This window comes from Diceros bicornis, chromosome 20, assembly GCF_020826845.1.
Source record: "Diceros bicornis minor isolate mBicDic1 chromosome 20, mDicBic1.mat.cur, whole genome shotgun sequence".
Lineage (NCBI taxonomy): Eukaryota > Metazoa > Chordata > Mammalia > Perissodactyla > Rhinocerotidae > Diceros > Diceros bicornis.
Genome location: NC_080759.1, coordinates 9,124,824 through 9,152,009, shown reverse-complemented (window position 1 = coordinate 9,152,009; position 27,186 = coordinate 9,124,824). Strand labels below are relative to the sequence as shown.

At 40.8% G+C, this 27,186-nt stretch overlaps 1 protein-coding gene across 4 annotated transcripts in view; it reads left to right on the top strand.

The window, feature by feature from the left end:
• The window catches only part of PIK3R1 (phosphoinositide-3-kinase regulatory subunit 1), an 86,446-nt gene that overhangs the window by 35,839 nt on the left and 23,421 nt on the right, over positions 1-27,186 (top strand). For all 4 annotated transcript variants that reach the window (XM_058563934.1, XM_058563936.1, XM_058563935.1 and 1 more), the window contains 2 exons: positions 21,815-21,907; positions 22,614-22,688. In XM_058563934.1, the coding sequence (XP_058419917.1) occupies positions 21,815-21,907; positions 22,614-22,688 (168 nt within the window). The remainder of the gene's footprint in view (positions 1-21,814; positions 21,908-22,613; positions 22,689-27,186) is intronic.

Below are 27,186 nucleotides of genomic sequence, written 5' to 3'. Positions count from 1 at the left end.
TAGGCTGGAGGTCCCCAACCTTTTTGGGGAGAGGAGCTCCTTTTTATTTCCGGAAGCCTTGAGTTATTGGGGCAGAGCGTGTAAGGAGTGCTGAATGACCCAGTCTAACACTTAACAACTTACCTGTGTGACATCCTGCTGCCGTCCAGTGGCAGCAGGCTACACTGCACAGTAGCTGTTAACTCCGCCTTGTTCTGTCCTCTCTCCCTGAGCTCCCCCTACGCGGCTCCTAGTTTTGTGGCTTTTTCTCCTAGGTAATACCTGACACAGTATTTGATGGGGAGATCGACTGTATGTCTGGCTTAAGTAATTCAGGGTGAATGTAAATTTATTTACTTCGTCCCTTCTTCCTAGCAATACTAATTATTATCCCCATTATTGTTTTTTCTCCCCAAATTAGTAATAATATGCATACTTTTTCCTTAAATGTTTTTATTTTCTTGGCTGAAGAAGTAATGATTGGTGTGATAGTTTTAATTTGAAATGGGTCTTCACTTACATCTTTGTGTTTATGCTTTGAACCGTGGTTTCCCAGTTTCCCAGTGTGTTTCGTGACACTTATCCTACATTTCAGACAAGGATTTGTGTGTCCCATAGGATTCGAGCTGGACTTGGAGAAAGAGCCAACTAGCAAATGGAATTATTCTGTCTTGTGAAAGGTTCCAGCCCTTTTAAACTAGACTCGGAAAAATAGAAAACAAATATTCTTGGGAAGAAACCGGGTTTGTTAGTACTTGGCTAGAAATTTTAGCAAAGGAAAGAACATTTCCTCTGGCCTCAGGAGCACATTCAATGTGAAATATTACTGTTTTTGAAAGAGCTAAACTTAAGTTTATCTTTGGGTCATTTATTTGACTTGAAAATAAATGGATCTAGTCTTTATTAAAAAAAAGGTTCAGAATCTTATTTTAAATAAAATGATGGTTCAGTAAGTTAGGAAAGATGCTCCCAACATCAACTAGTAACTAAAAACAGCTGGGACTCATAGAGGTGTTGGCAAGTATCTGCCCTGAGCTGGGGGCTGGTGAAATGTAGTACGCGTTCCAGCTGCACATATGTGCCTTGTTCAGGTTCTTTGTGGTAAATGAAATGCATGCTTCTTACATACTTTGGTGTAGTCATCTTCTCTCAGCACTTGACTAAGCAGGTGGAAAGCTTATTTAGTCAGAGTGACTGAAAACAATGAATAAACCCATCTATATCCATTCCAAGAAAGAGCTATTAAGTATCTATTTTTTCTTTTCCCATGGATCCCATTTTTTGTTTTTGTATTTTTATAACCTTTCCAGAATCTTGAGTGATTTTTAAATGTTTGCCATTTGATCATAAATGTGACAAGTAAATGTGAGCCTGCACTCTTGCATGTTCTATCAGTCAGTTGACCGTCGGTGTTTGAGCACAGTGATGATGGCTCTGTGAACGCCCTGTTCTTCTGGCGCTGTCAGCAGATATAAAGCTAGACCAGGAGAGATTTGCTCCTGACAAAGAAAAATTCTGCATCCTAAATTTAAATGTAAACTGTTTAGATGTTTCATTGTCTTGTGTGGTCAATTCCCTTCTCTTACCTTCTCTCCTCTTCAATTAGGATGGAAAATTGTAAGTTTACTGAAAAGAATTTTGAGCGGGATTTTAGATTTGAAAAGGACCATAGGATTATCCAGTCCAACGCACAAAAAAAAAAAAAAAAAAAATCCAAAGAGGATGGATGAGGTAGTGTTAGGACATTGGAATCTCTACATAAAGCAGAAGTTATCTTAATGCATTTTCATCCTAGGTTTGTATCAAAAGAGGGTATCTTTACAAAGACCTTGTTTTAGTGAAGTCTTCAATTAAAAAAATGACCGTGTCAGGAATTCTAAGGATGGGGTTATGTGTGTTTCAGGAACATTGTTCAGTATTTAAGTCATTCTTACCTTGGAGCTGGCCCAAATGGACTGATAAGTGTTTGAGTTAGTCACTATTTGTAACTTAGTTTTTACAGTTTTAATGTGATTTAAGGGAAGACACTCTTGGAAGTGCTTAGCTATGGTTCATACCCATAATCATGTTTCTTTTAGGTCTTAAAACTTTATATAATATAGAGGAGTTGATTGCATAATTACAGTCTTTCTATTTTTTTTTTTCAATGAGGCAAATGAAGCAGTTTTAAATTAAATCAGGATTTCCTGAGGTTCTGGAATCCTGTTCCTCACTTTTCCACTGGGTAACCTCCAAATCCTGTGCTTGCCTTTGTCCCTGGTCAAAGGGACAGGGTGAGGCCACGATTTATATGGCGAATGGACGTGTTGCTGCTCTGAGTCTGTACTTGCTGGGGAGAGAAATCCTTCAAGGGAAATAAATCTGGAATGGTGCTGAACATTAGTCACTGGGTTGCCCCAGAAGCTTTTTAGAGTTTAACTTCTAAGATTTCTAAATGGGTGATGAAATTTAACAGCATCTAATTTTCTGAAATTACCAAAGGAGAATTGTTTCAGCCTTTCCTTGATTTGCAAAGTACTCGCCTTTTAGTCCTCTCAAAATTTTTGTCAGATAGATTTTTCCATGCCACGGTTGTGGAAGGAGTAACCCACTCTTGCTGGTAAAGGGAGGTTAGTGTTGTACAGGGACAAATGTTGAATTCAGGGCTTTTCCGGCGTCTTTGGAGGTATTCATTCTTGACCAAGCTATATGCGAATAGCATCTTTACCTGGGTCAGCCTCTGATTCAGCCTTATCATCTACTTCAGCAATGGGGTAAACAAATGTCACTTGTTAGCTACTTCTTCCTGACCCTTATGGATCCAGCATTAATTTGAAGCCATGCTCTGTGAAATCATCCTTGGGGGAAATGGGTTTGTGATTTGATAAAGATAATGGGGGTTGGGAAACGCTTAAGCTTGCTTGTAATGAGCTGTGTCTTCCTTTTGCTCCTCAGCCTCACTACTTTCATAGTATTCTTTTAGGATCCCAGCCTGACTTGTCCCCACTGCTCTTCTTAGAACTTGGGAGGGAATCAGAGGGCAAAAGTGAAACATACTGGCTGTCAGTGTGAAACAGCTGCTCCCTCTCTAGTTGTCATTAATCACCCTTGTAATGGAGAGATTATAATATGCACATTCATGAATGTTCTTATGTCATCTAGAACATTACTCTGCAAAATTCCCAAGTAGTGGTGATTGTTGGGGACTTTGGTCTGCAAGACATCTCACATTAAAATGCTGATAACAGCTTCAAAAACCAGAGAGACGTGGGCTTTGCAGGCTTGGTAACTGAGTGCCTTTGTGCTGTGGTTTTATTCTTTTTTCTGAAGCACCTGGTTGCAAGTAGTGGGCCACTGAATACATGGGGGCGTATTCACAGAAATCTTTACAACCAAGTATCTGTTTATTCGGAGTAGCACATTGTTCAAAGCAACTCTGATTACCTCAACTAGATGTTTTTCTCTTTTTTAATGAAAACAGCCTGAACTTATTTATTAACCTGGGTCTTTCTGCACCTTCACCACCTCCCTCTGCTTTTCTCTTTAACTAGTTTTTTTTTTTTCTCTTTTGAGGATCAAAAAAAAAAAAAGATATGAAAACATTTTGTAATGTTTTAAGTGCTACAGAAATTTAAGGTATTATTGTTATACTTCCTAATTTTACTGTTCCGGTAAATGTTGATTGTTGTTGAAGCACTAACAGTGAGCATGGTGGGGTGTCCTAAATGATCCTCTGGTCTCAGCTTTGCAAAATCCATCATTGACCAGAGCATTTTAATGATTCTTATTAGACCGATTCTAATGATTCATTCATAACAAAGTATTAAAGAGCCATATATGTGGATGTATGTTTTCGTAGAAGATTATGCCTGGAATTCTACAGTTAGAAGATTTGGCTGGAGACCTTGTTAAAATCAACCATATTCCTTGGATGTGATACCACATGAAGCTTCGTTGGTCATTCCCATTTCAGTGTGATTGTTGATCAGACTCTTCCTAAGAGGGTGGTTTTTGAGTGGGTAGAGGGGCAGAGAGACCACAAGGCACTAAGCAGTCTGATGATTGGGGAGGAGGATTAGCAAGAAAGTGGGATAATGGAGGAAGAAAAATATTGCCAAGTTGGAAAAAAGGTTTGGGAAAGGAAGACAGAGATGCTCAAGACAAGCCCCCTATTTTGCCTAGGCCTTGCCCTATTGGAGAAGGTCAGTGCATTTACCTGGCCAGTTGTAGCTTGGTGACCCACCAAGGGGTGGTACGTTAGTACTTGTCCTGTGGTGGGGAGCATCCTCCTCTGGGCGTGGCCACACCAGGGAGAGGCAGATGTGCTTTATGGGGCCTCCTCGGCCACTCCTGTGATATGTACCACCAGGGACGTAGGATGCTGTATGGTCCCCAGTCTAAGGTGGGAGCACCAGAAGAGGTGAGAGCTACATGGCCCAGCCAGGCCCAGCTTACCAGCACAGCCTATTATTTTCCTGCTTCAGCATTTTGAATTATGGGAGCAAGTACAGAGATTCATATCTCCATGAAAGTGGACAGATGGACAGTAGAAGCTGCCTCTTCATTAGGAGGAGCTGTGAAGTTTCCTCTCCCCAAAATTTTACCCCTCCTGTCTACCAAAGAGCCCGCTGAAATGCAAACATAACCATGGAAGAGTAACCTCCATCAACATATGGATGACCTTTAGTAATTTAACGTTGATCTGTTTATGCCTTTGGCTTACTGTCTGCCGAAAGACCCCAAAAGTGAGTAATACGGTCATGACAGTCAGCCAGGGTGGGGAAAGGGGGGTACCACACTGTGAAGTTATTATGTTCTGCTAATACTTTTTCTTGTGTCCTGCAAAACAGTGTTCTCCTTCCTTTGTTAGACCATTTTTGCAAAACAGATTAATTAACATTTTCAAACATTCACTGTATATGGCATTTGTTATTTGGGCTTTTTTTTGTTTGGTTGGTTTTTGTTTTTTCTAACATTATAATATCTTTTAATTGCTCATTAGCAATCTCTGAATTATTCATATACTATCTTCAAGTACTGGGTAAGGAGAGGGCTATTACTTATGGGTGTTAAAATCTCGGTGATACATGATTTCAGGGTTTATATTCAGTATTGTTAGCAGAAATACATAGCACAATGGCTCAGTTATTTTCAAACAGCAAGTTTAATTCATAATATTATTCACAGAGCACTTGAAAGGATCTTAGAAATGATAACCCAATCCATATAGCTTATGTCTAGGAAAACTGAAGTATGGAAAGATTCAACTTAGAGGAGTCCAACCAACATTGAAAAACGTCCATGTGTCAGGCAGTCCACAAAGCTCAGAGTACAGTGGTTAACATCCCTGCACTGGAGACACTACTGCATGGAAAAGCATCAGAGGTGTCATTTGAACCCAGGTCAAACTAATTCTAAAGTGATTGTTCTTTCATTTACATTAAGTAAACTATCTAAGGTCTGTTAATTAAGAAACTCAAGTGGGTCAGGGTCATAGTTTGTTATAAGTTTCATCTTCAAGTTGTCCTCTTAGACCAAGAGTTCTCGAACCTTCTGGGAGAGATGGACCCCTTTATAAATGCATTCGGTCAACAGATATTCATTGATCACATCCTCTGTGTCCTGGTATGATGAGTTTAGGACAGATTCCATGAGTGACCTCCCAAAACTTACATTCTCTGGGCCATCTTAAGCCCCCTTCTTGAAATGTTGGTTTATATCTGAAATTAATCTTTTCTAGCTGTTCATTGCAGGTGGTGAGGACACAATTTTATAGACTTCCTCCTGAGAGCCAATTTCCTGGGTATCCCGGAAAGTAGCACATCATACCAAGGTGTAGACTGCATAGTCAAGCCCTAAAACCATTAAAATTGACACCTTGAAATATGTCAACTTGATAAACTGTGTCAGCTGTCTCACAAGGGGCAGGCTCTTTCAGACTTCTCCTTAGAAATTCAGGCATGGTGAGCCCCACTGCCTTCAGACTCAGAAGCCTTCCCCAGAAAAAGCCCAGAGGCCTGGGGAACACACTGCAAATCTCTGTTCTGTTCTTGTGCCTTTCCTGAATAATAATTTTTGATTCAGTACCTTTTAGCTATTTATAATGTTCTCGTATAGTCTGAGTTGGGAACTGCTTGTCACTTCCAGTTTCTGCCACCCATAAAACATTTTAAGTTTAGAGAAAACAATAGCAGCTTGACTTTTTAAAGGAAAGAAATTCTCATCGGGGTCCAAACTGAAGGCAGATATTTGAGCTGTGAAACTCTTTTTTTAATTAGGAGTGTCAGTGAGGAGCCAGGTTTAAGCTTTGCATTCCCTGTATTTGGACTAAGTCAGGTCTTAGGACTGGGAGCAAGCAGCACAGGCACCTGCTGCGAGGGAGACAGCACAGGTGTCACTTAAGTGGCTTCACCCTCGTCCACAGCCCCATGTCATATGCCTTTTAGCAGGAGTTTGAAGCCCAGAATGCACTTCATATTGTTACCAACACAGTTGAAAAATAGTTTCCAAGTTTTTGTAAAAATGGATTCATTAAATTGCATGTTCTAGAAAGAGGGATGTATTGAGAGACTTTGAATTTTAAAATGCTGGGCTATAAAAATATACACCGTTGGACCATCTTATCAGGAAGAAAGACAGCTTCCTAAGGTGCCTGTCTCTGCTTCCAGTACTAGTACACATTTCTGCCTCCACCCCTTTTATTTCAACTTCTGTTCATTTGTCTCATAGCCAATATCAGACATGTTAATCATCAGTAATTTTATAAAAATGAAATTATTGCAGCTCCTACTGTCAAGATGTGAACCTAAGCAGACCTGAGATTTTCTGATTTAATAGCTGGACTGTGGCAGCCTTTCCCTGATAATGGACCCCTCTGTCAGCTGCAGTTCAGCACACTGTCTCTAGCAGGAGGCACACAGACACATTTAATGATCATTTTAAGGGTAGCCAGTGGCAGATGGAGAGCCATCCAATGAAAGAGTTTTACTAATCACGGCATTTCTGAAGAATCAACTTATAGGTCTGCCTGATGTCCTCAACCCACACCAGGCACTGTGACAGACACTGGGACCCCTGCTTCCTTCTATTCGTAGTGTGTAATGAGCACTGCAGGTGCCCGCAGCTCCTGGTCCACCCGGTCTAAATGCCTTCAGAATAGGGTTAGCTGTTTTTACTCATTACACACTAAGAGTCAAGAACACACGACTCTTATCTGACCCTCTTGGGATATGAGGAATATGGTTCTTAAATCTTTTCAATTTTGATTTCAAAGCTAACACATTTTCCATATAACCAAATTCACACTAAGAAAAACTGAAGACTGTGCCTTCTAGAGCTGTGCTGCCCAGTGCAGGGTCCACCAGCCACATGTCACAATCATGTTGAGCCACTGAAATGTGGCTGGTCTGAATTGAGATGTGCTACGAGGGTAAAAGAAGAAATGAAGAATGTAAAATATCTCATTAATCACTTCTATATTGATTATATGTTGAAGTGATATTATCGTGGATATACAGGGTTAAATAAAAGATTAAATTTTTACCTATTTCTTTTTATGGCAATGTGGCTACTAGAAAATTTTAAATTACATGTATGGCTTACATTTGGACCCCATCATTACAGAGTACTAAAAGTCATTCTGTCTCTGAATTTCTGGTGTAAACTCTACTTGGTGACCGTTTGGTATATTCTGTTGGCTTTCTTTTCATGTATATCTGTGTCTTTTCTTCCATAACAAATGATCAACTGGTAGAAGGCAGGACCGTGGAAATGGTTGGTCTCATACTGTGATTTTCCAGGATGGAGAGGGTTGGTTGTCACCATGACTGGGAGGTTCTGCTCTCATTTAGTGGGCATAGGTCAGACATCTTCAACATCATGTAGAATATCACAGAATTTGAAAAATACAGTAAAGAGGAAATAGGCCAATCAAGGAGTGGCTGCTCTTGAGCTCTCTACTTTCCAGGTCTGTTCTTTAACTAGAGAACTCTTCTCTTTCTAACTTGGTCGTCTGGCTCCTGACAGTCGCAGTTTTCAGAGTAATGCACTGGCTGCACCAAGAAAGGTACAATCTTTAAGGAAACCATATGCCCTAAAGGAACTCAGTGGGATGACATTCAATTAGTATGTAAGAATCCCTTGGAAGGGAGCTGCCTTTATGTCCTCTAAACCAGCTAACCCCTGTCAGTTAAATTCTGTCTCTGACTGGTATAGCTGTGTGAGCCTGGACAAATCACTTAACCTCTCTGAGCCTCAGTTTTCCTTTCTGTAAAATGGAGATGACGATAGAACCTTCCTCATAATGGGATAATTTCAGTAAAGCAACTTAGCACAGTTCCTTGCACATATTAAGTGCATCATAAATGTTAGCCATTATTGTTAGCATCTTGGTAATGAGAACCTCAAATGCTAAGGGCAATCTTTGGTATATTGTTCCCGATCTTGTGTGATTTGGGATTATTTCCTAATACCACATTTTTAAGAATGTATTATTTTCTGAATGACTAAATGCCAAGTTCCCTTAGAGGGGAATGGACACATTTACAAAGATCTAGGGTTCGGGGAACAGAGCAGTTTCCTCTGAGTATCATGACCTCTAATTAACTCCTTTATCTGCTTCATCACAGACCTTTGTACTCACTGACTGCATACATCATAAGCTGATTTTGCACGGACCCTCCCTCCTGTCTCTTAGAGCCCAGTGTGCATTGGTCAGAAATGTCAAAATGTTAAAAGGGACTGCATTTACAAGCCACTTAATTCAGAAACTCAGAAGAGGGAGAACAGGAGAAAGAACTACCCATGGGAGAGATGAAAGGTGAAGTGGAAAGAGCAGGGCCCTTGGATTCAGACAGGCGTGGGTTGTGGTATCTGCTCTGCCAGACACTAGTCTAGTGGCCTTGTGTTAGTCACCTAACCTCTCAGTGTTTCCCACATAGAATGAGACTGATGTCCTGCATGAGGCTGTTTTCATGACTCAGGAAGATAACCTGGTGACTGGAGCTTTATCTAGGCCAGTGACTCTTCATCGCTTCTCGCTTGGTCTGACTTTTAATGTTGCTCTCAGTTTCATGATCTCCACCCCCACCCCCTCAAATCGTGATAGTGTACAGAAACCCAGTTAAAGTTACATTCTCTGATTGTAGCTGTCATGACTTTAGAATACATTTGAGAACATGTAGTTAGTTATCTTCTGTTAGATCCACACATAGAAGTTGGAGAAATGTTTTAGTCCTTTTGAAGTTGTTCATTCTGACAAAGTGAAAGTTTATACCTCACTTGAAAACACTACTTTGAAAAAGCTTCCCCTCCCCCTGTTAGAAATTATAGGTTAAAGTAGCCCAATGAATATAAATTTTGCCATTTTTCTGTTTATTTAATTCATTTAATTTATCCCCCCCATATCTGAAGTAATATTTTGCTTGGTGCCAACTCCAGCCATCCCCCAGGTGCTGCCTTGTGATTTTTGCCAGATTTGCAACAACAATGTGGCTAAAGAGAATACAGAGTTATTTTTAAAGTAATTCATGGTTAAATGTAATTTAGTAATTTTATGTTGGCCATGTGATCCTTGATTTCTATCTTCCAATCATAGAATTTAAGACCTAGAAATTATTTTACGACCTCTTAGCTAAACCTTACCACTTCACTCATTTATGGAAGTGAAGGCCCAGAGATAGTAAATGTTTTCCCCAAGGTTCCCCAACTTGTTATTGACAGAGAAATCTAGAACTCATGTCCTCACTAGTTGTCTAATTTTTTTCCTGCTACTGCACAGTGGCCTTTCAATTGTTTTTTCATACAATATAGTAACAATCGTGCATAGGTAAGGCATTTAACAGTAATTTTTTGTAAACAGAAGTACAGAAAAGTGCAATGTGTTACAAACTCCTTTCTAGTTTCTCCAGTAGATTACATTAAATGGCCCCCAAAAGTATTTTATGCACTAAAATCTTTGCCTTCAAAAGGATAATGGAGAAGGTGACCAACAGGGGGCAGCCTAATACAGCCGTTTGGATTAATTCGCTTAACTTCTAGACCCTTTTAAAAAATTACTCAAGCTCCTATTGAAGCCAGCAAAAAAAATGTGTTGTTTTATTTATAGCCACAATTTCTAAGAAGCATATTCTATAGCAGATGAAAAAGAAGTTGACAGCTCATAATTCATAAAGTCACTGAGGCCTAATCTGATAGAACAAAATGTACAAAACTCCCTCCCGTGGTTCAGGCCCTATCACTTCCCTTTCAACTGAAGACAGAAGTGGCGCAACAGAGAAGTGGAGCATAGGTTGTTATGGTTGTTAAGAAAGAGGCGACTGTGAGGCGAGAATGCGGAAAGGAATACCCCGCAGTGATCCGTGATTGCTTTCACCTGCGGCCGTCCACCAGCCCGAGTCACTGCGTACTTGTTCATTAACAACATCACAGGTATTGCCATTCTAGGAAACCAGCATTTCCCTTACCATTCCCGCTTTTCGCTGGGAAGTGTGAGCAGTGTGCTATCTGCAAATTGTTGCCAGCGTATTTTCTATCAAGAATTTCACGTGTTGATTAAATTGCTGTATCTGGGTCCAGCTTAATTTTTGACTTACTCCTTTTCTTTCACCAGTTAGTTCTCGTTTGTTTGACATAGCCACTTTTCCCAGCTGACTTTTAAGCAATTATAAAAGTATATCCACTCCTCGAATATCACCTATCTATATTTTTTAGTTTATTTCTAAGAATCTTTTTTGGAACATGGTCAGATTTCTTTCTGTAATCAATATATGTTTTATATTTTGCTTCTGTTCTATCTGTAGGGCCTCCTGATTATCACAGTTTAAAAAAAAGGTGAATTGGTCTGGTGCAAATAAGTCTCTATAGCATAGTACTATTTATTATCCTCAGCTCTTTTGAGAATTTGATGATGTGATCCGACTGCTGCCTTTGACTGACCCATCTAAAGTTATCCTTAAAAGAAAATTCATAACCAGAATAAGTCCATGAATTTCTTTAGCTGAGAGGTGATAGCCCCTTGTTCATTTCACTGATGATCGTAGTATATTGTGAGAGAGGAGAATTTATTAGCCCACCAGAATTAATCACATCTGTCTGAGGTAGTGAAAGTATATTGCTTCATTTTTTTTTAAAACTCCAGTTCCTCACACAATTATTAAGGATTGTGTTTACTTTTATCTCAAAATTGCTACCTTTTATTATATATGGATAGATTAGTTTTATATTAATGATTTCTTAAAAAATTTTTTAATCAAAAAAATTTGACTAAATACTATCTTATTTTCTTATGTAATTTTTCTGCATTAGCTGATAGAGAATTTCCTATTCAATATTTTCTGGCCCTTTGTCGTTTTTGCCTTTATTTTCTTTTTCTTCCCGATCCCAGACAGTTCATTCTTTTCCCTTTTTCTCCCTCTCTGACCATGAGCTCTTTAACTCCCCTCATATATGTATTAAGCATATCTTATTAAGATTTCGTTTTGGAATCCTTTGAAATATAAGTTACAAAATATATCAACTTGTAAATTGTTTGCTGGGCCTTTTCTCCACCTGATGATTAACCAGAACAGTCCATTTGTACCTTGCTGAAAGTGATAAGTTAGCCAGCTATATTTAGCTGAATAAAACCCATTACCTCCTTGGGGAAGAATGTGCTTAGTTTAGCCTTATGAGAAAATATTTAATAAATGCTGTCCTGAAAATATTTAGCCTGGCTGAGAGGACTGGCGAGGGTTCAATCCTGATAAAGCAGAGGTGATGGCGAGAAGCTTGCCTGCCAGTCCAGCTCAGGTTGAACAAAATGCACCTCTTGTCACTAAGGGTTGTAACTGTGAGTGTCTCCTGTTGCCAAATGCTTTTCCATCCGTATCCTGCAGATTTTTCAACCTCTTCTCATAGCTTTGTAACCTCAGAATGGCATCATGCAGTGCGTCTGCCTAAGTAGGCAGCGGAGATTCGTGGAGTGGTTACAGCTGGCCGTGAAGTCCATCTTTAAAATCCTACCTTTACCGCTTCCTGCTGGCATGACTTTGGCTAACTTGCTTAATTTTTCTTAGCCTCAGTTTCCTCATCTATGAAGTGGGGACATTCATAATACCTCACAAGTTTGTACCGATGAAATGAGATGGAGCACACGAAGCCCTGGGCACAGTTTCCAGGACTAAGTGTTCAGTACATGAAAACTATCAGTAGTAGTAGGTACTAGTAGAAGCAGTAATAGTAGTAATTTGACAGATCAGCCTTTCTAATATGTCCGGTCCCCCCCCCACCCCGCCCCCATAATTTAAAGAGCTGAATCCTCTCGAATGTGGTGAGGTGGGAAAAGCTCTGGTGTGGGCTCTGGTCAGGAGAACTGGGGGCTGGTCCTTGGCCTGAACTCACTGTGGGACCTCGGCAAGTTGTGACCCACGCGATCCCTCGCCACACAACAGTACACAGACGCACAGAGCAACAGAGCCCCTACCACTGATCTCTCTCTTTTGACATCTAGTAACTTATGATATCAGATCTAGTTAGATTTGATAGCTAGATCTTCCGAGTCAGTGAGCATCATCTGCCCAACGCATGTTTAGGTGTTGAGCTGCTGGGATCCGGTGTAAGACCAGCCCATGAAGCCCAGGGCGTTTAGGCAACAAGTATGAAGTATGAAGGAATGAACATGAAGGTTAACGTGGGGATTCTGTCTCCCACAGAGATCTGGATTTTCTCTCTGTGACTGGCGGGCTCATCTTAAATCCTGCCACTCAGAGTGTGGTCTGAGGACCAGCAGCATGGGCATCACCTGGGAGCTTGTTGGAAATGCAGAATCCTGAACCCCACCTCAGTCTACTGAATCACGTTATGAATGTGCACGTTCAAGTTGAGGAAGCACTGCCCTTGGGAATATTCTAACACACAGAAGATGTTTGCTAGATACCTATAGAATTGGTATTTGATATTGATTTTTTCCTAGACTTAAGGTTTCTTTCCTGTCTTTGGGTGAAGTGTATTGATGTGTCAGGCAGCTTGGGCTGCCATGACAAAATACCATAGACTGGGTGGCTTTTAAACAACAGAAATTTGTTTCTCACAGTTCAGGTGGCTGAAGTCCAAGATCAGATGCCAGCAGGGTTGGGTTCTGGTGAGGGCGCTTTCCTGGCCTGCAGAGAGTTGCCTTGTCTCTCTGTTCTTACGCAGCAGAGAGAGAAAGAGGAAGCCCTCTGGAGTCTTTTCTTACAAGGGCACTAATCCCATCATGATGGCCCCACCCGTCAGGACCTCATCTAAATTCATGACCTCCCAACGGTCCTGTCTCCAAATACTATCACATTGGGGTTAAGGCTTCAACATATGAATTGGGGGAGGACGACACAATTCAGTCCGTAGCAACTGATTTCTGCAACTTACTTTGAAACGCATCAAAAAAAAGTAAGATGGATTGGTGGATAGAGATGTGAGAAAGCAAATATGGTAAAATGGTACTTGTAGAATCTAGGGTGAGGATATGTGGGCATTCGCTGTATAGTTCTTTCAACTTTTCGATATGTTAAAAATGTCAGAGAAAACCCTGTTCTCCCTGTAGTTACTAGAATGGAATCTGGTGGTTCTTTTCTCTGATTTCCATCTAGGCTTTCTTGAAGCTGCCTGTTCCACCTGGCTGGACATATCTGCGTCTTTGGCAGCTCCTCCCTCTCTTTGCGCTCTCTCCTTGGTCAGCCAGGGTCCTGCTTCCGCGCAGTTAGTGAGGTTCAAACGCTTGTTCCTGGTCTCTAGTTTTCATCAGTAACATCTTCTTGTCCAGTTCCTCTTCCTCTGCCCTCTCCTGATCAGAAGATCCTTTAATTCTTGTGAGATTGGGGCTTCTCAAGTTACACTGGAAGACCCTGCTTAATTATTTTTAAGCCTTTCTAACATTATATTTTATATGTTTGACCGAAATCTATTATCAGATATAAATGGGAGAGACCTGAGTGCCTCCACAGGTTCACCCTGAGCCTAGAGGGAGACAGTGTGGCCCACCTGGAGCCCCGCCTCCCTCTGGTTATTAAAGGGGCTTTTACTGCTTTCTCTTCACGATGTTAATTATCTGCATTTCAAAATAGTTTATAGTGGAGGAGAATGTACTTGCTTGTTTAGAGGGAAAATGCAAAAACTGGTTGTATCAGGGTAGCTTTACCTGAACACACCAGAAAGTTCTACAGCCACTCACTCGTGGGATCAAGCATCAGACTTCTGTGTGTCACGTGACGCTCTTAACACCGTTACCCTTTAAGTTAGGGAGACTTGGCAGGACATTTTGGGAAACCTGTCACAGGTTTTTTCCCTGGCTGAGACTCATAGACCCTAGTGGAGAGAAACTGGTCCAAGCTGAGCTTAGGGACACTGCTTATGAGCTTTGTGACCTTGACCAAATGACTTTATTTCTCTGAGTCTCAGTTTCCTTGCCTTTCAATTGGGGATAATACGGACTCTAGGTCTTTGAACTGCTATGAATAATAAATGAAAGCATGTCTGTAAAATACTTAGCGTGAGGAGTGTGGCTTCTAATTGATGTTCAGTAACGGTCAGTCATTCGCTTACTCATTCAACAAATGGTCAGGCACCCATTGTGTGTGTGTGTCACGTGATTTTCCCTTCTTTCCTTCCTTTTTTGGTCACACTTCATATGAAATCTTTCTGAGCCAACAGACCAACTTCCCTTATAAATTATTAGCCTCCGAAATCCCATGGACTCAACTCTAAATTACTTGCCTGGTGGGGAGAGGGAGGAGTCCCTTTCTTCCCCATTTACCTCCTGCTCAGCATTTTAATTTGCTATACACTGAAAATTGTAATCTTTAAATCAGACTCCAATTTAAGTGATAAGAATCACAATTAATTAGGCTAGCCTGTCAAAGATTAAGTGTAATCTTGCATTTCAGTTATCTCTTAACTCCAGGCTTTAGCTAAGGCTGTCAGAAGCAAAGCCGTAATGTCTGCTTTTGTTTAACAGGATCTTTGCCTGGTGTTTGTTTCCTGTACTAGTCTGTTGTCTAGAAGTAACACTAAACGGGCAGAGGATCTCAGATCCCTTCATTTGTTTTTAAGCTGTGGAGCAGAAGACACAAGTGGGGGAAGATAAAGATATTAAAGACTAATTAGTTGAGGGTATCTGAAAAGATTTGCAGACTTCTTATTTAAATCTGCTGACAACTCTTTTAATTCCCTCCAACTAGTTATCTCTGAAAACAATGTAGTTATGACTGAAGATTTATTTTCACATCCACTCTTTTTATTCCCATTTTCAGTTGCCATACTTTTTTTCTCCCTCCTCCTCTAAACAAAAAAAAATCCTTGTTTCCACCAAGTTCAGTATCATTCCAACTTCATTTTTCCTTTACATTCAGAAAACTGAAGTATAATAACTCAAATAGATTAGTATGATAGTCCTTACAGGGGAAAAGTGCAGTATACTGAAAGTAATGTGATATTTTAGATACGACTTTTGAAAAGATATTGAGTGTGTTTATATATAGAATGAAAGGCAAAATGCAAATGTCTACCCTATCATATGTGCTTCCAGTTTGCCACCTTAAAAAAGTATTGAGAATTCTTTCTTTTTTTTTTTTTTAATTTTATTTATTTATTTTTTCCCCCAAAGCCCCAGTAGATAGTTGTATGTCATAGCTGCACATCCTTCTAGTTGCTGTATGTGGGATGCGGCCTCAGCATGGCCGGAGAAGTGGTGCGTCGGTGCGCGCCCGGGATCCGAACCCCGGCCGCCAGCAGCGGAGCGCACGCACTTAACCGCTAAGCCACGGGGCCAGCCCTGAGAATTCTTTCTGTTTTAATAGTTTCTGGTCTTAAAATTTGCCTTTGCAATTGAGTATTTAAAAAATCTATTAACAATAATAATGAAAAAGATTATGTGAATTTTTTAAATAACAGCTACCCATTAGTTTGTGCTATCTACATACTGGGCACTATGCCTACCATGTTTATTTATATTATTCATTTAATCCTATTATACTTATAATTGTTCCCATTTTACAGATGAAGATACTGGGGTTCAAGTTCATTAACATGCCCAAGATCACACTCAGTAAGTGGCAAAACCAGGATTAAAACCCAGCTCTCTCTGGCTTTAAACCTGTGCTTTTAATTTCTCTACTGCTGATTAAACAGGTGTGTTCCAATTAATTTTAAGGAACCTGTAATTGGTTTTTTGCTTTTAGTTTCTTAGCTGCATTATCTTAGCCAGCATTTGTTATGGGTTTGCCCATAGAGCTTAAGAAGTTTAAACATTCAGGGTATTAACCTTTTTAGGCATAAAGTATGAATGTGCTTATAAGGTTTATTTAAGAAAAGTATTGGGATTTGTTAGATTTTTGCCCACCAGAATGTACATTTTTCATTTGAAATAATGAGGGAGATCGTTTCAGACAGAAATAAAGTCTTGATTCAGCAACAGTTAATAGACAAACATCTTGATTTAATATCGATCCACACTTTGCATATACACTTTCTTTTCTGTATATTTGTATTACATTTTAAAAGGTGAGTGGCAGTTTTTCAAACACTTGCAAGCTGCTTCCATCAGTAATGAAATACTTGGCTTGGGCAGTCTCTGGAGTCCCAGAATTTCAGCTTAAACTTTCCATTCGTCCCTGCCAGGCACCAGCTCTAAAATATCTTTTTTTATAAGAACGCCTCCAAAAGGTGCAGCTGTGTGCTGGTTTCATCTTGCATTTTGTAGCAGTGTTGGCACCCTTCAGTGCGAGGAATGCCACTGTCTCCCACACACCGCTGGTGCCCAGGGACTGTTGGGGCCTGTCCAGGTTAGTGGTGTGAGAAGGGCCTGCGTTTGGAGAGAAGGCTCTCTTCTGTTCTGTGTGATTGGTTGTCACCAGGGCGAGGGGGGGAAAAAGAACTAGTGGAAAATGCAGCATCTGATGTGTCATCAGAAATTCTTTCTACAACCTGGACACCGAGTTCCCTGGTGTTCTTGTCACTGTTGAGGACTGCTTCCTCCTCTCTTTTGAAACAATACGTGTGGGCCGGCCCGGTGGCTTAGCGGTTAAGTGCACACGCTCCGCTGCTGGCGGCCCGGGTTCGGATCCCGGGCGTGCACCGACGCACCGCTTCTCCGGCCATGCTGAGGCCGCGTCCCACATGCAGCGACTGGAGGGATGTGCAGCTGTGACATACAACTATCTGCTGGGGCTTTGGGGGAAAAAATAAATAAATAAAATCTTTAAAAAAAAAAAAAAAGAAACACGTGTCTTGGCTTCACCACTTCTAGACCCTTCTTGTCTTCTTTCTTCTTACGTAATACTGATTTCTTTTGATGAAAAATGATTCAGCTAAGTGAAAAACTGGTATTGGATTGTAGTAGAGAATCTACAAATTCCCCCAGATTCTCAAGAGTATCTTGGCTCTCCAGACTTATACAGTGGCTACAGCAGGATTCAAAACCATAGCATTCCTCATTCGGGTGTAAGAATCTGTCTTGAAGACGATCTAATGAGAATTTATATGTAAACTTTGTGAGGATCATGCTCTGTTAACTTGTGTTTTGTTTGATAGCCACCATATATGATATATATCTTTATTTTTAGTTCCATTATGTTTTGGTTTATTGAACTGTATGATGAACTGTATGATGTGCTTTAGCATGGACTTTTCAGAGAACAACTCACCAAATTTGGTAATTCCTACCAATTGTCATTTCCTGTTGGAATTTCTTAAAGTGGAATCTAATGGAAAAGTAAATATTGACTTTGTGTATTTAATAAATTTAAAGGAATAGCTGATTTTAGGATTATTGAAATAATTAATATTTTGCTTTAGAATACTTTTTAGACTTTTGATGTTAACTGATCCTGTTGCCCAAAGTAGAAGATGTGAACTTTAAAGGCTTCTTGAGGAGGGCTTCCACATTCCCTATGTTTAAAAATTTTAGAGGGGAAATGGTTTGACTCACAGATATTGTACTAGAGAATAGGAAATCCTTGAATTGTTATTTTTAAAAAAAATCATCTCTCCTTGTAAAATTTACCTTTTAAAACTCCTATTGCAAAACCTCGATCAGCTGTGATGATTCATATGGGTCATAAAGCTTTTTTTTCAATATTTAAAATTCAGTGAGAAATTCACTTGATAAATTGCAAAAGGAGTACCTGTACTTCCTACTGTATACATCTAGCTTTTTTCTTTTTAAAGTATTCTGGTGTGCACTTTGAGAAAAGCTCCAGTGTTGTTGTAGATACCTGACAGCCTTCACAGTGCTTTTTAGAACTTCATGTAACACTTGTATGAGTGAAACAAATGATATTTTTGTAGCTGAGGATACTGAAGGTAAACCACCATTTCTTGCCAAAAAAACGTTGAAAGCACTAAGGGAAGGTTTTGCTTTTTCCTTTTCCTTCTTCAAGTGAAGTGAAGAAAAGAGAGATGGAAACCCTTTTATACGTAGTATTTGCCAATCCAGTAATATAACTGTTGGGTGCATATTTCAGTCACAATTAGGCGAAATCTTTAATTATCACTTCATTTAACTTTCATATTTGCCTGCAGAAATGATCGTGTTGATAAGATTCTGGAAGGAGATAAACCTTTATTAAGTAATTCCATTTTCAATTGCCAACTTTCAGGATTTTTTTTATTGGGGAAAAAACATGCTTGTAATTTATGAGGGAAAAGAAAGAGGAACTGGGCATGTTGGTTGGATGAGTGTTGTGTGGATATGTAGGTTCCTGTATTTACTATTTAACCTTTAGCATTTTCATCTTGGCCTGTGCTAAGACCTGTAAGTTGGAGAGGGCTGAGGAGAGACACCACAGTGAATCCTAATTAATACCATTTCTCTACCTTTATGTTTTCCTTCTGTTACATATGTTGATAGGATGATGTTTCATTTTGTTCAGTGTAGGAGGCATTTATTGGGGAGGATATTTTTGTGAACTGATAATCTTCTAAGGCAAAAGGAAGTAGTTTATAAGAGGATGTGAAATGGTAGGCTCTTTCATTTTATAGTATTTCTCTTTTTAGTTTACAGTGCTTTTAATTCAAAAGACTATATGAAACTTTCAAGATATTTGTGCTTTTCAAATATACTCACATTTTAACATTTAGAGATTTGGGGGATGTCATTGCTGGATTTTTTCGGGGGGTCACCCACATGAATTTGCTTATCTTAATAGCATATTATCACTAACCCAAAACAGATTACTAGCTCCATTCCTGGATATTCTGATTCCAGGGGTTCGTGGTGTACCCAGGAATCTGTCTTCCGAGCAAGTTCTCTGGGTGATCCCTGAGTTCAGACAGGTGCGGGAAACACAGGAGAGATGAAGTTTCTTTCATCATTAGCTCTCTGCGTAGTGACTGTCTGGAAAGTCGATGACATATCCATTCTGCCTTCATGAAGTCCCAGATGTGTTCAGTGGTGTTGCAGTAGGACAGTCACCCAGGAAACTGAGTGCACGGCAAACTTGGCATGCCCTGAGTTCCGATGTGATTAGCCCTGTGTCCCGATGTCCTGTCCTCAGGGATGGCTTTATAGTGGGGTCTTTGTAGCACACAGCCAACTCAGGAATCTTTCATCTGCTAGTGACAAAATTTGCCCTTGCTCAGGCCATCGGACTGCACTCTCCAATACTGTGGTCACTAGCCACATATAGCTATTTCAATTTAAATTAATAAAAATTAAAAATTCAGTTCCTCAGTCGCCGTAGCTACATTTCAAGTGCTCAGGAGCCACGTGTGGCTAGTCAGTGCTCTATTGAATAGCACAGCTAATAGGACATTTCCATTATCACACAAATTCTGGACAGTGCTGCTGTAGGATTTTCTTTCATAATTTAGCTCTTCTCCTTTTATCCTGGCTAGTTGCAATGGCTAATAGAGTTAGGTGGCAAGATCACGTGTGTGTCTGTCTCAGGGATTTGGCAATCTAAAAGGGTCTTAGGGCCAGCCCGATGGCGCAAGCGGTTAAGTGCGAGCGCTCCGCTGCGGTGGCCCGGGGTTCGCCGGTTCGCATCCCGGGTGCGCACCGACACACTGCTTGGCAAGCCATGCTGTGGCGGCATCCCATATAAAGTGGAGGAAGATGGGCACAGATGTTAGCCCAGGGCCAGTCTTCCTCAGCAAAAAGAGGAGGATTGGCAGATGTTAGCACAGGGCTGATCTCCTCACAAAAAATAAAAAATAAAAAAAATAAAAGGGTCTTAGACCACAGGGTTTAGGGTTTACAGAATAACATAAATCATACTTAATTCTCTGAGGTCAAAAATTTTTTTTTTAAAGATTTTATTTATTTATTTTTTCCCCCCCCAGAGCCCCAGTAGATAGTTGTATGTCATAGCTGCATATCCTTCCAGTTGCTGCATGTGGGACACGGCCCCAGCATGGCCAGAGAAGCGGTGCATAGGTGCGCGCCCGGGATCCGAACCCGGGCCGCCAGCAGCAGAGCGCGCACACCCAACCGCTAAGCCACGGGGCCGGCCCATCTGAGGTCAAAATTTAATAACATAATTTTACTTTATTTTTGCATTGTGAATCTGTTGTTGTTCTATGCTGACTCTTAGTATTAGAAAGGTAGGCTTCATTAGGAATTTGCTTTGCATGATATATGGCTTATTAATAAAGAATCACACCACTAAAATCTCATTGAAACAAAATTGTAAATATTTAGGCTTTGTTAGGTTATATAAACTATGTATTGCTAGATAAGAGTGCACAGTGATGAACCTTAAGTGTCTAAAAAGTTATTTGTTGATGGCTAATAAATAGGTTACACATGGAGATATTTTCATAAAGGCTATCATTTACCTATATTTTGTAGTTTGAGAAATATGAGGTGAATATATTTAGCTCCCTCTTCTGGTATGAGAAAGATATTTTTACTTAAAATGGTTTCATATATTTTTGGAATGAGAATACAGTTACCAATTTCACGTTGAAGGAGATTATTTGTGAGTGTCATCCAAGAAGTTTTTTTCTTTTTGTATCATTACAATTGATAAAACATGTAAATAAACCATGGAAAAACAGTTTATGAAAGCATCACATTTCTTAAGATAGTAACTGACCAAAATATGTGTAAGCAAATAAGGGCTTTGACAGCAGGGACTTAACTTGAGTGTCAAGTGGCCCCTGATCATTTGTATTGGCTTCCATGTCTGACACTAGGCCTGCCCCTGACATTTATGGAGCCTGGGGCAAGAGTACAAAAGGAGGCCCAGGTGCCCTGTGTCTCGGTATTTTAAGGTTATAAATCACATTAACAAACTGTTCAATGAAATCTCTTCTATCCTCCTGTCTGGACAATTGCTCCTTCATAATGACCAGGAGGCCAGATTTGAATTTAGAGTTCTTGGATTCCCAGTTCTGCCCCAGAGCATGGTGACATAGCGGGAGCTGGCCCCTCGGCCCACCCCTGGCTTTGCCCCGGACTGCCAGGGGCCTTGCACGTCCAAACTCCATTCTTTCCTGAGCCCTCCTTCCCAGCCCCAGCTCCTACTCCTTGGGCCCAGGGCACACCTGGCAGGGAGGTCTGCCCTGGTGAGGATGGACCTGGGGAAGAGGCTTTGAGAAGCCAGTGGGGCAAGGAATTCTGGGATTCTGGGTAAGAAGATTGAGGGTGTCCTAGGAGAGAAGAGGTAGCATGTCCCCTTGGCCCTCAAAACTCATCACATTGTGGGAAGAGGCACAGCTGGAGGAGGGCCAGAGAGGAGCCTTCTAAAGGGCCAGGCCCAGCACAGGGCTCTCTGTTGCTCGGGCCTGAGATTGCTACTGTCAGATAGACTGAATGATTTTGTGTTTAGAGTTCCTTGATTGTTGTCTAATGCATTTGATTACACCAAATTAAATGTAATCGTAGGACTTGCCTTGTTTGCAGCTTTGACTCTTCCGGACCTTGCAGAGCAGTTTGCCCCTCCTGACGTCGCTCCACCTCTTCTTATCAAGCTCGTGGAAGCCATTGAAAAGAAAGGTAATCCAGCTGCTGGAGGGAACCAGTGACCTTGTTACATCCTGTTCCTTGGGCATTATAATTTGTATTTGTCTCTTGGGCATTCACTAAATACAATTCTGGCTACCTGTGCTAGACACACAAGCTCTTTGGAGCTGTGTCCTGGGGAAATCATCTTGGTCTGATTTCTAACTCTATATTATATATTCTAACTACTATTAACATGTAGTTTCTGTATGGAAACTATTAAATTCTCGATAATTTAATAAATATAATTAATTTGCTTTTTAGTGGCCAGATGATTTTGCGAAAATTATTGACATGCCAGATAAGATTAATAATAGGGGGCCGGCCCCGTGGCATAGCAGTTAAGCACACGTGCTGTGCTGTTGGCAGCCCGGGTTCGGATCCCAGGCACGCACCGAGGCACCGCTTGTCAGGCCGTGCTGTGATGGCATCCCATATAAAGTGGAGGAAGATCAGTACAGATGTTAGCCCAGGGCCAGTCTTCCTCAACAAAAAGAGGAGGATTGGCATGGATGTTAGCTCAGGGCTGATCTTCCTCACAAAAAAAAAAAAAAGATTAATAGTAGGAGTTGACTTCCAAGAATATTTGGTACACATCTAGAATAGATACTGGATGGAGACCGGAATGTCTTTCTGGCAGCAGGCTCACAGGTTCTCCAGAGAGCTGTGTTTTGCATACTCAGTCTGTTTTGTGTCCTAGGTCTGGAATGTTCAACTCTATACAGAACACAGAGCTCCAGCAACCCAGCAGAATTACGACAGCTTCTTGATTGTGGTGAGTGTCACGGAGCTAGAAATATAAGTGGGAAAGACAGTTCTTACCTTTCTGTTTCAGGTAAAGCACAAAAAACTTGAACTTAAGCATGCAGTGTTCTAAGTTTGGAGGGAGCTCAGAAACCACACATGGTTCCCTCTGCCCTGTGACAGTAACGGTGCAAACCTTTGATGTTTGTCTCCAGAGCTGGGGTGTGTGTGCATGCCTGCCTGCAGGCACATTGGCTGTCGTCACAGCCAAGAGCCTCCGGGTCCTGCAGAAATGCAGAGGAGAGAAGCAGCCTCTTGGGATTTCTCTGACTCCTGCATATCTACCCTCTTTCTCTGACCCTGCAGTTGGCTCCATCTAATTCATCTGGATCGGTTTAAAAAATATTTATAAGTCTATGTCATTTAACAAAAGTCTCTTCTGACTTTCTCCCTTTCCTTTCCCTTTCTCTCTGTCTTACTTTCTTCCTTCCTTGCTTGCTTTTTCATGCCATATTTGCATTAAGTAACACCACAGTATTGTTATATTAAGTGGTGTGCTAGTAAACCAACTCTCTGGGGAAAAAAAATACCTCGTTGTTTGTAGCATTTGCCCATTTCTGTGGTGTAAATATTCCCACCATGGTCAAGCTACCAGCATGTTCTCACTGTACTCCAACTTGGGAAGACTTGAGCACAGTTGGCCCTTGTAGGCTGGTACAAGCCACTCCAGCACACCGTTGGTTAAATGACATCAATTAATTCAACCAAGTGGTGGCTTTATTATTTGTCTCCTCCCTCCTTTGCCATACAGAATAAAACTGTACAAATGTGATAAATTTACTTGCTATCATTCCAGCAAATCATCTTCTATATCACCTTCTAGAATCTCTCACATTCTTCATTCCCTCCCAATACTTTTTTGGTTTTAGAAAAATAATTTTCTGCTTCACATTATTTTAGCTGAATTTGGATGTTTGAACCACAGAGAGTAAAACCCAGTTTTGGAAGACTCTCTTTCAGATGTATAATTGTGCAAAGAATGCCCATATGATATTTAATAAATGAAAATTTGAAGTGTGAGGCAGCTTCAAAATGAGGCAGCTTATGAAAATTTCTAGAAGAGTTGTTTCTGGGAAAGAAGAAGGAGATTGATCAGATCTTTATCAGTAAATAGTTTCACTTGAAATGTACCGCCCAGATGTTTGAAGCTTTAAGAAAAATTTTTTTAACTCTCATTTTTCCTTTGTGCATGGAAATCAGTCTTACACATGTACAGGGCATGTCCTCCTTGCTGCTGTGTCTCCCGCCCTGCCCACAGAGTAGGTCATTAGAAGTTGACTGGCAGAAAACTCGAGGTGAAAAGACTTGTTTTTCTTTATTTCTAACAGCTTTACCAGGGTGCTAAAGAAACACTGAATTTTGTCCTACCCAGTTGAAATAGAGATACATGTTTGGGTCAGAAACTTGGTCAAATTGAACATGTTAAAAGTCACAGGAAATGTTTAGACACCAGAGATAGAAGCTATTTGAGACATAGTGGTTAAGTTTTTAAATGTGACCAAAAACAGATGATGCAGTTTAGCTTTAAAAAAACCTTTGCACCACCTGTGAGATGGAATAAATAACCAAAATTCACGTCAACAATATATCTTGACAGACATCTCCCCATTTGAGATCAAAACACACATATAGAAAACTGGTTTCACTTGGATTCTGTGCAATAAAAGTAAATTTTGTGGCAAAAAAAAAAAGAAGAGTAAACATTATCTAAATTTAGTTAGCACCGTTTCCAGCTTGAGGATTTTTCAATCCATAAAAATATCATAATATCCTGGAGGAAGCTCAGAGATAGGTCACTTACACTAAAAAAAAAAAGAAATCATGGCTTTTAACCAACCCTGTGAATTACCAATATCTGCAAAGGACAGACATGATGGACAACAGCCCACTTTTATTAGCACCTACTGTTATTTTATTTCCTCCACACATTAACATCTTTTGGAGGAATGGGGGATGTGCATTATAGGATGTTTAGCAGCATCCCTGGCCTCTACCCACTAGATGCCAATAGCATCGTCCCCTCATTGTGACAATCAAAAATGTCTCCAGACATTGCCAGATGTCTCCTGGGGTAGGGGTGGGGATGGGACAGCAGACTGGAAAACCAGTGGAGAACTACTAAGCTAGATAGAGATCATCAGCTGGGGAGGGGCTCCATTCCAGTGGCAGGACGGATGGAGCGCAGGAGAGTTTACTAGTTACCTGTCATGAGTAGACTCAGTTAAAAGTGGGGTGGAAGAGAGTATAAACCCCCCCAACCCAGACCTAAAGATTGTGTGGCTCTCACCTAGTTAACTTCAAAAGTCATCACCTGACTGATGTGTGTAGCTGTTGGAAGAGCATGTTAGGATATCTTTAATGCAGAAAAGGAGGCGCTTAGAACAGAAGTCAGAAACTCCAAGGAGTTTTAAAAGTTACATTAAAAAAAATACATAGAACATACTATGTCATCAACTCTAGTGGAATCTGACATAAGGTGAGCTTGTCCGAAGACTTGAAATAAGGTTATTTCATTCAAAGGCTATATAAAGGCTCTTTGGAATATACCTCATGCGTTAGAGAAGCGCTCCAGTGAATTAACCTTACTTTAAGGACTTTCTATAATTCAATCCACAAACATTTAACAAGCACATTCTACATGCTGAGCACTGAGAGAGGCGAGGAGAGCAGGTGAGAGCCCGCAGTCAGTGCCCTGGAGGTCTCAGTCAAGTAGACAGACGCGTAATTACCATACTGTCCAGGAAGTGTCAGAATACGGGGATGGCTCAGCGGCACTGCTCTTGCACAGAGAAGGCAGCAGAAACTCTGCCTGAGGGAGGGACTTGTGGAATATTTAGTGTCTTAATGTTTATACCTCATCGCCAAATGGTTTGTCACCTTTTTCAGGATGAGAAAATTAAGTAATATTAATTTACTGGGCAAAGAGACATATTAAATGAAGCATACAGGGAGTGAAGTATGTGGGGGGCCAGCAGCTTGCCCAATAGTCAGTGTGGAATGTTCCTATGGTGATGCGCACACAGTCCTGTTTGACAGTCACTCTAGAAGCTGCATGACTTTCAGTGTGGGTCCGTCAGGCAAAGACCTAGTCTTGCCCTTCCCATACTTGTTAGAGCTGTGATATATCTCTGGTTAGTTTTTTATAGGACATTTAAGGGATTTAACCCTTTGCCTCGCCACCTTTTAAGTTTAATAATTCTTTTCCTCTAACTGACCTATCCACATTTTCTACCAGACGGACTTTTCTCAGAGCTTTGTGGTGTTGTGTGATTATCTTTCATAAGATCTGCCTAGGTCATGGGGCAAATTTGGTTTATGGTGACGATGTGTCCCAGGAGCTCTTGTAGCTTCAGGCTCAATCTGGAGTGATTTATAATATCACACCTGGTTCACGGGCGCCCAGGATACCGCCTTCTCCTACTCATGCTCAAACACCCTGGAGTAAACTTCGATTCTTTCTCATTCTGTCCTAGGCCACAACCCAATCCAGTCAATCACCAAGTTATGTTAGTTCTTGGTAATGTCTCACACATTTCTGACTGCATTAGAATTCAGACTACCAAAGTTGGTATCTTTACTTTCAGCAGCCTCCTTTCCAATTTATTTATTTATTTTTTTGGTGAGGAAGATCAGCCCTGAGCTAACATCCGTTGCCAATCCTCCTCTTCTTGCTGAGGAAGACTGGCCCTGGGCTAACATCCATGCCCATCTTCCTCTACTTTATATGTGGGACGCCACCACAGCATGGCTTGATAAGCGGTGCGTAGGTCCACACCGGGAGCCGAACCTGCGAACCCCAGGCTGCCGAAGTGGAGCGTGCGAACTTAACTGCTATGCCACTGGTCGGCCCGCAACTTATTTTTAACACCACAATTAATAAAGCTGTTTACAAATGTAGCATTTTGCTCATTGCCCACCGTTTCTCCATTCAGCACACGAGTCTCCAGATAATTTCTCCCAGGTCACACTTCCCGTCACCAGTGTGCGTCCTTGAGCAGCAGACAAATGCCTCTGCTTGTTTCTAGATGTCCACGGTCCTTCCTCCCTCCCCAGGATCCCTCCTTTCTGCTAGGCACTGTACTTTTTCTACCCCAAGCACTCAGAGAGGGGTTTTGATTGGTTTCACCCCATTACTGAATTGCCTGCCTTCTTTTCTAGCTGAAGGATTTACTGGACAGATGTGCTTGTCTTTTCTTTCTTCTGAGGTAGTTCAGTGTCCACCAGTTAGATTAATAATACTCTGTCAGAATTAGGGGGAAACGTTCTAAAGATGTTCAAATTATGTTTATGGCTATTCTTGAGATTGACTGCTAAAATTCTGTAATATCTTACTGTTTAGTCAGTCCCTCTATTGGGTTAAATTTATATTAATTATGGGGTGCAGGATTTAGCAACTCAAATTTTAGGAAATCTGTGGATGTGCATTTCACGTTTTCGTGTTGAGGTTTTAGGAGACATTTACTATATGA